The sequence below is a fragment of the Enhydra lutris genome, unplaced genomic scaffold, assembly GCF_002288905.1.
Source record: "Enhydra lutris kenyoni isolate GAN:26980312 unplaced genomic scaffold, ASM228890v2 scaffoldscaffold6, whole genome shotgun sequence".
Classification (NCBI taxonomy): domain Eukaryota; kingdom Metazoa; phylum Chordata; class Mammalia; order Carnivora; family Mustelidae; genus Enhydra; species Enhydra lutris.
The window spans coordinates 11,548,180-11,560,575 of NW_019154090.1; the positions used below are offsets into that span (position 1 = coordinate 11,548,180).

A 12,396-nucleotide genomic window follows, 5' to 3' on the forward strand; every position below is an offset into this window, starting at 1 on the left:
ATAGCTATTCTTTAGCTCGGGTTTGGGGTTCTGCAATTTTCCTGGCCTCCCCTCAGGACACCCCACCATCACATCCTCATACTACAGCCTCCAGAGAAGAGGAGGCAAATAGGAAGGGAAAAAATCTCCCAGAATCCCCCAGCAGAGGTCCAGAAGGCTCCCACGTGGCCTCGCCAGGACCAATTCCTAGCAAAGAGGGATATCCCTGCTTGGGTCAGACCAATAGGAAGAAGGCGGGGCCACCTTCCTAAACATGTGCCCCATTCCTGAACAAAATCAGGTTCTATTAGCAAAGGTAGAGGCCAGGGGCCCCAATACATTCTTCTCTTATTGATGTGGGAACAGCTGGTCTCCTTCCCCCTGGGGTGAGGGAGGGGGAGTCGTCCCTAGATTGAGTAGGCAGGAGAGACATACTATTTGGGAGTGATTTGGACTGGGGAGCTGCTGGTTTACATTCAAGCCTGGGAAGTGAGGTGAAAGAACTGACATTTATTGAGCACCTACTGTATACCAGTCCCCATGCTGGATGATTTCTGTCTCTCATCGTGTAAACCAGTCCTCACAACAGACCTATGAGGAAGGAATTATTCTGCCCATTTTTCAGATGGTGAAACTGAGACCTAGCCCTGATCACATATATGGTGAGAGGCTGAACTGGATTAAGTGCTGACAGCAGTTCACTTTCACAAATGCTCCCTCGTGCATCTGGCATCCAAGACGTGTCCGCCAGATCACGTCATTTCCTCAGCTCCACTGACGAGGCACCTTGCCTCAGGGAGGTGAAGCAGACTGCTCAGAGTCACACAGTTGAGCATTGGCCAAGCTGGGCTGTGAACCCCACTGCCAGAAGGCTGTCCCATCGTGCTCCCCAAATTTGGATAAAACCCTACAGGCCTGTTCTGTGGCCTTTTTGGGACTGTTGGCTTTGTAGGCGGATAAGCTAGATAAATAAACAAGAGGTTCAGTCAACTCCTTTTGCCTCTTGATGTTCTGAATCCAGAGGACACATGAGGGTCATCCAGCTGCCTTGACAGCCAACATTAAACAGGCAAATAAATGAATCTTTAACATCATAGCAGGAATGTTAAGTACTGTCAAGAAAAAAACCGAAACAGGTTAAGGCAATAGAGAATGATGGCATGACCACTTTAGACCAGGTGGTCAGGGAAGGCCTCTTGGAGGAGGTGACAGTTGAATAGGGAGAGCGGGATGAAGGATGTGATGGAAAGAGCCAGCTATGCAAGTCTCTGAGAGATCGTTTGAGACGGAGTATTGCGTGCAAAGGTCCTCCTTGGGGAAGGACAAGAGATGAGTGTGGTTGGAGCAGAGTTCGGGAGTGGAGGGCATGAGGTTAGGGAGGGAAAAGTGGGAGGAGGCAGGTCATGCTAGTCGTTACAGGACCTCGTAAGGACTTGGAGCTGTGCTTTGAGTGAGATGGAGCCATGGGAAGTTCTGAGCAGGATTCAGTTACAGGATCTGACTTGGTTCTAACAGGATTCATCTTTGGAGCGAGGAGGCTGAAACCAGGAGACCAGGGAGGAGGAACAGCTCCTCCAGGGGGCTACTGGAAAGACAGAAAGGAAACCTGCCTAAAGGCACCAGCAGGGGTGCCTGGGGGCTCAGTCCGATAAACCTCCGTTAAACCTCTGGCTCTTGCTTTCATCTCAGGCCAGGATCTCATGCGTCAGGACGTTATCCGTGGGGAGGTCAAACCCAGCATCAAGAGATCACTCACGATCATCACGGAGTCCGCTTGCGATTCTCTCTTTCTCTCTCTGTCCACCCCCTTCTCGAATAAATAAATAAATCTTAAAAAAAAAAAAAAAAAGAAAAAAGGCACCCAAGCAGTAAGAAACAGACATGGGATTAGAATCAGACCTCCACCCACTGACTCACAACAGTCACCTGTGCCAAGCACAGTTGTTTGCAACCTCTTTTCACTGACAGGTTCACATTGATTTCTCACAACTTCGACATGTCTGTTCCGACCAGGAGCTGGCCTCAGAGCGGGTGTAAATCATTTGAGGAGTCAGTGGTGAGCGTGGGGGCGGGGGGTTTCCTCCTAGCACCCAGGGGTGGTCTCTTGCAGAGTTACAAGACCTGGAGACTGGCACCCTCCATCACTGAGCCCCTACTGTGCTCCAGTACGGGTCTGGGTGCCTTACCGGGTCTCCTGCAGCAGGGGAGGACTCGGTGACTCAGAGCTAATCCGGGGCAGCTGTTGTAGCTCCGTTCACTGTAGCTATTGAAGGTAACAGCGCCCTGTAATCCAGCCAACCCCACCTAGTCCAAACAGGCTAGAGAACTCCAGGTCCGGGGTGAGGATGGGATGAGACTGTAGGTAGAATATGGGCCTCTCCCACGCCTCTCACTACATCTACCCGTGTCCCCACATCACCTCCCATCCTCGTACCCCCTTCCCTATCCCCATCATCCCTGGGTTTCCCCATAGTCCATCTCCTCCTCCTCTTCTCCCACCCCTCCCTCCCAGGAACCCCTCCTCTTCCCTGCATCACCCCTCCCGTCCCACCTCGTCCATACCACCCCCCGCCCCCCAGCTGCCCTCCGCTCCATCTCACATTTTCCACCCCCCTTTACGGGCCCTGTCAGGGGGCCGCGCCGCCGAGCTGGAGGAGGGGCTCCCTGAGGGCGCCCCGCCCCCCCGGGACCCCGGCGCGGCCGGCGGGCCCGCCCCCTGCCCCACAGCTGCAGGCGCGCGGGGAGCGAGGGCGGCTGGGCGGAGAGGCACCTGAGCGCCCCGGAGCCCGCGCGCCGCCGCACCTCGCCCGCCCGCCGCCCCGCCATGTCCTGGGCCCTGCTCCTCGGGCTCCTGGCTGCGCTGCTGCTGCTGCTGCTGCTGAGCCGCCGGCGCACGCGGTGAGTGTCTCCGCCCGTCCCGCCGCCCGGACAAAGGGGCGCTTTCGTGGGGTCCCGAGCCGCGCCGGGCCGCCGACCCCGCTCCCCCGGCGGAGCCCCCCGCGAGGGGCGAAGGGGCTCGGGGCCGGTCCGCCGCCCCACCCCGGGGAGGGCGCCCGGCGGGGCCGCCACCTCCGCGAGAGGCTCCCCGCGGGGAGGAGGCACGGGAAGTAGGGGACGGGGTGGGGGACCCGTCCGATGGCTCCCGGTGCACAGCGCTCGGCCGGCACCTGCGCCGGGCTTTCGGGGGAGAGAGCCCGAGGTCTCCCGGTGGGGAGTGGGTACGTGGACGGGCTCGAGCGGCTCCGGGTGCGAGAAGACCCCTCCTGCTCCTCAGCCTCTGCCTGGGTCCCCCTATTGGAGCCAGTCCCCAGCCTCTGTTGGGTAGCCTTGCTCCTCGCCCCATTGCACAGATGCGAGTGTTGAGGCTGGGGAAGGCAGAGGCCCTGAAAGATGCCCTCTTACCGGCCCTGGAACCATTTTCCATGGGATACCCCCTCCTGGACGAGGGAGCTCGGTAGGCTCGGACCCAGAAAGGGGTCTCCCCTCCCCTGAGACCCCACAGCCTGACAGGGTAGACCAGGGACCAAAATTAACAGCTTTCTCATCCCAGAGGTTGTCCTGCTCTGCTATTTAGGATATGCAAATCTCATACATCTCAAATCAGGGACATGGCAGTAGGTCTTTCTTTTATAAAATATTTAAAAAATTGATTTGGATCGCCCATGGAATAGCTGAGTACATTTGACTTGAGTATTTGTGCTGTTATAGATAAGACTGAAGCCCTTCCCTTCCTTTCCGGCAATTCCAGACTTCTTTGTTGATCAGGGCTCCCTCATAGGGCTGCCTGAGAGCAGGGCTGGCGGGGAAACTTCCAGATTTTTTTTTTTTAAGTACGCTTTTTATTTTAGACTGCTTTTATATTTACAGAAAAGTTGCCAAGGTTGTACAAAGAGTGCCCAAATACCCGTCATCCAGTTTCCGCCATTGTTAACACTTTACACTATGGTGGTAAGTTCGTCAAAACTAAAAACCAAGACTGGTCCGTTAAGATCAAGCAAACTCCAGACTTAATTTGAATTTCGTCAGTTTTTCCATCATGTCCTCCTGTGCCAGGATCCAGATCAGAGTACCACACTGCCTTAATTATACCTCTTCCACGGGGCTGTAGGTAATACAGGGCAGTGTGTGTGTAAGCGTGAAATGAGAGTGCCTGAAAATTCCAGAACATTTCTGGGAACTTTTAATTTTTAAACAATGTATGTTAATTTCCAAACAATAAACTCATGATATTTTTCTTCAACCTCTGGACACCTTTTCAGGTTAGATTTAAAACTATGTATTCATTCATTTGCCTGAAAAAAATAAATGAGGAAAAAAGGAAAAAGGCAAAATGTAGTTTTTTCTATGAAGAAATGAATTATTCTTCGGAAGTGGTCAGGCTTTTTGGAAACTCTGGAGGTGTTTTCAGTCTGTGCGTTTGCTTTTTTTTTTTTTCCTCCAGATTTTAGTTTGATATCCGTCCATATTGCTACATGGAGATCTGATTCATTCTTTTGATTGCCTGTGTAGTGTTCCATAGTAGGAATAAATGGAATGTTTCTTTTTTCCCTTTTTATTCCTGTCCCCATTGATGGACTCTTAGGTTGTCTCCAGCGTTTTTGCTGTTTCGGACAAAGTGTTGTGGTCTTCCCGTGAGACCCACTCCTCTGTGCTCTACTCCGGGTATATGGGGCAGCCATAAACCACATGGATTCTGGGAGGCAGAGTCCCTGGGTGCTCAGCCTATGGAAATTCTCAGCCTCTAGGAATAAGAACAACCTGAGTGACTTCTCTCTGCCTTAGTTTCCCAATCTTTAAAATGGGGAGCATAATGGGAATAGGAGAGAGTGGAATTGCTGGGTTAGAAAAAATGCCAGTTAAACGTTGTTTGGGAAAATTCTTGCTCTAATTCAGAGAGCAAATTTATCTTTGAGGGTGTGCTGTTGATTTTTATACCTGGTGGCTTAGGAGGGCCAGCAAGTGGGTACTGGGGAGAAGTGTGGGTGTCGGGGTCACAGACAGCTCAGGGGCAGCTGGGAGGACCCTGGGGAGATCCCATGGGGAATCCACAATTCAGGTCTCAATCTTATTTTCTTCTCCCAGCTCAGTAGGGGGCACTCTTGTTCCTTCCATTTTACAGAGGAGGGAACTGGGCTCAGGGAGGCTAAGCTACTTGTCCAGGGTCTGCCTGGTTTCCAAATCTGGGCTGTAAGAATTTTGAATTCCCCGGAAAAACGAATTTCCATGCTCCCCACACAGTTTCTTTGTAATCTGAACACTCAAAAGTCTTAGAACCGTATGATGTTAAGATGGTAAGATGTGGCTGTAACCAGGAGGTTCTTAAGGAGGGACAAGTAAGTGTTGCAAAAGAGGCATCTGACCCTAATGCTGTGTAGAGAGTGAGCCAGTGTGAGTCAAACAAGGAAAGCCCAACACCTTCCCTTCTGCTCACTGACCCTCGAGGTACGGCTCACCACACTGCGTTATGGCTGAGGCCTGCAAGGGCTCGGTGATCTCCTCAGTGCCACACAGGAATTATATCCCACATCTAGCTGGTTCCAAAAATTCATGCTTTTCTCAGTAAAAAGCAAAAAGGAAAAGAAGAACGACTTCAGTCGATTAGCAGCTATCTTTACCTCTCGTTTGCTTTTTAAGTTAAAATTTGTAATTATGAAAAATCTCAACTATCCAGAAAAATAATAGCGTAAGAACCCCCACGTATGGATCCCCTTTTGATCTGACAGCATTTTTACCAAAAAATTACAGATGGTATAGTATCTCTCCAGGGAATATTTCAGAATGCGCATCAAAAACAACTACGGTTCTATTATTCTGCCTGAGAATATAAAAATTCTTAATGTCCTCTAGCCTCCAGTCCAGACTTCTGCAGTTACGGCAAGGATATTAAAACCCAGCTCGGTAACTGTGACTGTCTTCTGCTGGGACAGGTTGTGAGCTGGAATTGGGAGGTCTTGGGTCGGTAATTAGGAGTCTGATTTCTGTGACCACTGGGGCTTATGATCTGCAGACAGGTGTCAGAAACCTTCTTCCTGCTTTCCTTTCGGGCCTTGGTTTCTCCATCTGTACCCTGAGGTGGCTCACAGAGCTGCCGCTCGTGCCTTAGCCACTCTGCGGACAGAGTACATTGCCCTCTCTCGCTCTCTGGGCGCATGTGTCTGCTGCTTGCTCTAGGAGTATTGGAAGAGGTCTCCGGGTGGGAGGCCCCTCTTCCAGGGCACCAGAGGGCACCCTAGCATCAGGTGAGGGTCCCCTGGTGGCCCAGGATCTAGGCCTTTGAAGGATACGAAATTTCTAGGCACAATTAGATCTATCTCATTCCAACATGCACTAACCAGAGTCCGCCAAACGGAGGTCCATGGCCAGATTCAGCACCAATGAGGGGCTGCTATGTGCCACACAGAGAGCAAGAGGAGAAAATTGGGGGGTTTCCACACACAAAATTCCCCATTTCCAACTCCTCATGAAAAATGGGACAATGGAGCAGCACCTGAGGGGTGTCCAGAGAAGAGCCCTCTCCCAGCCTCACCACAGTCCCCACCACTCCTTGTTGCCTCTCTTGCCCATCTGTTCTATCACTCTCCTTGCTCTGACTGTTCCTTACTTTGTTGAGAATTCTCTGAACCTTCTCTATCAGTTACAAAAACGGGAAGACAAAAACTAGAGCAAAATGGCCACATGCTTTTTCTACACAGTGGGAGGCAAGGGGCAGGAGGTGGGAAGCCGAAAGGTGTTAACGGCAGACAGCTTGTGCGTGAGTCCTGGGAAAGGATGGGTCCAGCACTTTAAGTGGAAGCTCAGGTGGCGGAAACCAGCCCCCCGCTGCCCCCCCAGGAAATCGTCCCAGAGCCCAAGGCTCTGAATGGAGGCACACTACTGGATAGAGAGGAAGTCTACCCACACGGCACAGCTGAGTGACACAGCCTCTGCTCTGGGCAATCCGGAGTCCCTTGACTCCCTCAGCAACTCTGGGGGGCAGGTGGGGCTCTTTGAGCACCAACTGTATACATGAATCATGCATCTGACACGTATGTATTAGACGCCTGCTCTGTGCCAGGCACTGATGTAAGTGTTGGGGTCGACAACAGGTGTCTACTTTGGTGGAACTTCCATCCCGTGTAGGTATAATACTTGAGGGCACAAAGCGGGAGTGATACGCATCCTTAACTCCCTCCCCTTATTTGCAGAGTGTTGAGTGGGAGAGAGATGGGACAGGTGGCGAGGCTGGCAATGGAGTCTGTGAGTGAGGAGTGGGCAGTTTGGGAGGAACCCATGTGATGGGAATTAAAGCTGGGGCGGGATGGGGGGTGGTGGTGGTCAGAAAAGGTGTCCCAGAATCTGAAACAGGAAGGGCAGGCTGTGTGGGCAGGAGCTGGGGATGAGAGGGTCCAGCACTCCCCAGGGCCTGGCAGTGCCTCAAAATAGTGAGAGTGTCAGTGGTTGAGGCTAGAGACCGCAGACCCCAAAATAGAGCCTCCTTCATCTCTGCTAGCTGACGGCTGAGTCACCCTGGAATGTGGCCTGGGCCGGAGCTGGATTCAGAGCCCAGCCTCCGAGAGCCAGTGACCACATCAGGAGTCAGACGCCTGGGCTCCCAGCTTCCTGCCTTTGTCTGAGCCTCCTTGGGACTTTTCTGGGGGGACAATGGAAGTTGCCAGAAATAACACCTGACTTGTGGGAGAGTTCTGGCAGCAGCCTGGACAAAGAGCAAGGAAAGGAAGCTCTAGCCCTGCCCCTACCCCCAAAGATGTCTTGGGGGAAGAAAAGCCCCCTGTCCTGGAAGTAGGGGAGCCGGATGCTAGCCTTGCCTCCACTTCCATTGTTGCTCCCCTGGCTGATCACAGTAGTCTCTGTGTTGACACTTTTTTTTTTTTTTAAGGTTTTATTTATTTGACAGAGCGATAGAGAGTAGGCAGAGCAGCAGGCAGAGGAATAGGGAGAAGCAGGCTCTCCACTGAGCAGGAGCCCGAAGTGGGGCTCGAACCCAGGACCCTAGGATCATGACCTGAGCTGAAGGCAGCCACTTTAACCAACTGAGCCACCCAGGCGCCCCTGTGTTGAGACTTTTTTAAAGCATAACTTCATCACTTCCCAGCTCCCACTTCCAAACCTCTAGGGGCTCCCTATGGCACCCTGGTGGAAGCCTGACTCTGGCCATGGGTCATGTCCTGCCTCTCAACCCCCACACTCTCCATTATAGCTACACCGGCTCCTGCTGCCTTGAAAGCCTCACAGGCATGCTCCCACACCAGGGCCTTTGCACTTGCTGTTCCCACTGCCTGAAAGCCTCTTCTCCCCACTCTTCCACTGCACTCCCTTCTCATCCTGCTGGTCTTTGCTCACGTGGCACCTCTGTGGGGAGGCCTTCCCGGACTCCTTCTCTAAACCAGTCCCCCTCATTGTGTCCTATCACCCTTCTTTCTTAAGGACCTATAATTTGCATACTCTACCATTCAGCCTCTTAAAGTATACAGCTCAGTGGGTTTTAGAACAGCCACAAGGTTGTGCCATGATCACCACCGCCTAACTCCAGGATATTTTTTGTCATCCCTAAAAGAAATTCTATCCGCATTAGCACTCACTCTGCATTCTCCCCTCCCCTCCATCCCCGGCAACCACTAATCTCCTTCCCATCTCTATGGAGGTGACTTTTCCGGACATTCCATGGAAATAGATCATACGGTACGTGACCTTTGGTGTCTGGTTCCTTTCACTTAGCATGGTGGCTTAGAGGTTCTTGCACACTGTGGCGTGAATCAGTACTTCGTTCCTCTTTGTGGCTAAGAACCCGTCCGTGGCACGGGCACCCGTATTTGGTCTCTCAGTTCATCAGCCGATGGGACTCCCGCGTTGGCTCCCTCTTTTGGCTGCTGTGCATGATGCGTCCGTGAACACTAGCATCTGAGGTTGTTCCTGAGCTTCCGTTTTCAGCTCCTTGGGGTGCACTCGTACAGTAACTCTGTTTAACCTTTCAAGGACCTGCCAGGCGAGTTTCTGAAACAGCCGCCCCATTTTACATCCCACCAGAAATAGGGGAGGGTCCCCATTTCTCCCTGTCCTCGCCCGTGGTTACTTTCCTCGTTTTTCCTTGGATTACAGCCACCTTGGCTTGAAGGGGACCCACTCTGTGGTTTTGCGTTTCCCTCGTTCCTCAGGACATTAAGCATCTTTTCGAGTGCTGGCTGGCCGATCGTACCTCTTCTTTGGGGGACTAGACTGTCCATTCAGATCCTCTGTGCATTTTAAAATTGGGTTGTCCTTTTTTTTTTTTTTTTTTTTTTTTTAAGAGAGCGTGAGAGTGAGCTGGGGGATTGGCAGAAGGAGAGGGAGAGAGAAAATCCCAAGCAGACTCCACGCCCAGTGTGGAGCCTGACGCAGGGCTCGATCTCATGACCCTGAGATCACGACCTGAGCCTAAATCAAGAGTGGGGCACCTGTCGGAGCCATGGTGGCTCTTTGTCTTTTTACTGTTGAGTTATATCTCCTTTATCTTATCACACTTCACACTCCCTGAAATGCTTTTGCTTTTTTTTTTCTTTTTGTCTCCCTCCCCTTATGAGTATGGAAGCTCCGTGAAGTCAGGCGCCTTGCCTCTCCGCTCGCGGCTGTATCTCCAGCACGCAGAGCGGCGCCTGCTCCCTAGTTAGTATTTGCTGAGTGAGTAAATGACTCCACGGTGACCAGAGATGGGATGACTCAGTCATTCAGCAGACCGGGAGCTCTCTGCATCCCTGTGGTCCTGATAATTCTAAGATGAGAACACTCCTTCTAGTCTGGGTCAGTCATGGTGGTGACGTAGCTCTCCCTAGCTAACAGCCCCTCCCCCAGAGGATGGTGGGCCAGGGGCGGCCGGGGGTCAGTGATCAGGCTAGTCCTTCCACTATCTTCTGCCACTCCCCAGTCTTGACATTTCCCTGTGGGCATGACAGGGAGTATGACGTGACCAAAGCCCTGTCCAGGCTGGCTCAGGCAGAGAGCTCTGGGTCCTTGTACTATTGCGTTCTAGAAAGCTCTCGCACCCACAGGGAAGTGATTGGACTTCCTAACATGTACCAAGGTCTACTGGTCACCCAGCTTTTGCTCTTGGTCCCCTGTAATCCATCTTCTACTCAGCAGCCAAAAGGATTCTGGAAAGAGAAAAAAAAAAAAAAAGCCTAAGTCAAATCATGTCCCTTTGCTACTTGAGACTCCCGGGGCTCCCACCTCACTCAGGAGGAGAGGCTAAAGTCCTCACAAGTGCGTCCAGACCCCTGCATGGTCTGGCATCCATTACCAATCTGGCCTCAGCTTCTGCTGTTTCCCCTTGCTCCCTCCAATCCAGCCACATTGGCCTATTTATTGTTCTAGGAACACACCAGGCATGATGGAGCCTCAGGGCCTTTGCACTTGCTCCTTCTGTCCGGAAGGCTCTTCTTCCAGATATCTATGTGGCTCCTTCCCTCACCGCCTTCAGGTCTTTCTCAGATATTTCAGGGAAGCCTGCTCTGCCCTCTCTACTTAAAAATCACACCCCATGCCCCACTCTCTTTGTCTTCTTCCCTGCTTAATCAAATGGTGATAAGTACTGTGGCTTCTGCAGGCGACCTGGCGAGCCTCCCCTGGACCTGGGCAGTATCCCTTGGTTGGGCCATGCATTGGAGTTTGGAAAAGATGCTGCCAGCTTCCTCACTAGGATGAAGAAGAAGCATGGTGATATCTTTACTGTAAGTGCCTCCTGTGCCTCTAGGGGCAGGAAGGGAAGGAGATGAGCATCTGGGCTGGCCATACCTGGTGTTCGCAGATTCCTTCTACATCCTTCCATACACTAAACCCACCCATCCACTGGTCCTACCAACTTTCTATCCATTTTTCATCCAACTGTATAGCTGGCACTTAACTAACATCTGTTCCTTCATTGTCCCTTTAGCATCTTCCCATGATTGAGTTATTCGATGTCCAGTTCTTGTATGTCCATCCAGCCAACCCCTATCCATCCACCACCAGCTTCCATCTACCCAACAACCATCCATCCATCCAACATTTATCCATCTTCCTGTCTACTCAGTATATAAGCAGCGTCCTTCCATCCTAATATCCACTAAACCCTCATTCATGTACTCCGTTTCCATCAAACCTCTATCCACTCACCCATCGTTCCATAGATCTATCTAACATCTGTCTATCCATCCATTTATCCATCATCCAACCTTTAATCTGTCTACCCAAATGTATCTAGCATCCTTCCATTCATGTACCTAACATCTATCCAGTTTTTATCTAGACATTCAGTATCTTTTTTTGGGTGAGCCTAGTGTGGGGTTTGAACTTAAAACTGTGAGATCAAGACCCGAGCCAAGATCAAGAGTCAGGCAGTTAATTGACTCAACCTCCATATGTTCAGTTTCTACCAACTTCCATTTATCTACCCATCTTCCTGTCCATCTGCCACTATTAACCTAACATCTAGTTACCTATCCATCCAGTATCCAATGTCTGCACACTCTGTGTGCATCTATTTATATCTCCATCCATCCATCCATCCATCCATCCATCCCCTCAACATCCAAACACCAACACATCCATCTACCTTCCATGTGTCCTTTCAAGTTCCACCCATCCAGCATTCATCCTTCAATCCTTTTACCCAGTATCCACCGAGGACCCTGCCATCGTGTACCCAACATACATTCAGACTTTTAGTTTCCAGCTAACCTTTAGCTACTCCTGCATTCATCTTTCCATCCAACATACATTCACTGACGACATCCTTCTGTTTACCCACCCATCTAATAATCTGTTCAACAGCATATTTTCTTGGATATTGGCCTATATTTCAAAGATTTATTTACTTATTTTAGCGGGTGGGGGTGGGACAGAGAGAGAGAGAGGGAATCAGCACAAAGCCCAATGCGGGGCTTGATCTTATGACCCTGAGATCATGACCCGATGGTCTGTATTTTATAAGAGTTTGATTAACGTGACTCCCAGATCACACTTTGGAAACAGGGGCCAAGGCAGTGGGTGGTTAGGATTGTGTGACCTCCCCCCCCGACTCCCCCACCCACCCACCCCAGCAGATGTTTGAGGGAAGAATGCCGTTTCCTTTGTTAATTACAGGCTTACAGCTCTCCATGGCTCCTTCCCTTCTTGGGCAGCATAGCCTCCCACAGAAGCAGGTACTGCTGGCACGTCCGCTAGCCTGAACCCAACAGCATCCCTTCATCCGTCCGTCCGTCTGCCTACCCAAGACGCACACAGCATCCATCTGCTGCCTTCTGGAGGGCACACTCTGCTCTGGAGGCTGGGGATCCGGCAGTAACCGAGATAATGATGGGAGGTGCTTAAGAGCGAGGTGGTTAAGAGCACAACCTGTGATGCAGAAAAGCCAGTGGCTGTCCTCACTCTACCACGTCTCAGCTGCGTGATCTCAGGCACATCCCG

The 12,396-nt window shown here is 51.5% G+C and overlaps 1 protein-coding gene across 2 annotated transcripts in view; it reads left to right on the plus strand.

The window, feature by feature from the left end:
• Positions 1-2,020: 2,020 nt before the first annotated feature.
• LOC111141584 (prostaglandin I2 synthase) overlaps positions 2,021-12,396 on the plus strand; it is a 38,502-nt gene continuing 28,126 nt past the window's right edge. Inside the window, exons 1-2 of one of the 2 annotated variants that reach the window (XM_022494250.1) lie at positions 2,021-2,035; positions 10,556-10,679. In XM_022494250.1, coding sequence (XP_022349958.1) covers positions 10,650-10,679 — 30 coding nt within the window. In that variant the 5' untranslated portion in view covers positions 2,021-2,035; positions 10,556-10,649. Of the gene's footprint in view, positions 2,036-2,803; positions 2,878-10,555; positions 10,680-12,396 lie in introns of those variants that run through there. The other variant, XM_022494249.1, reaches the window with a different exon arrangement.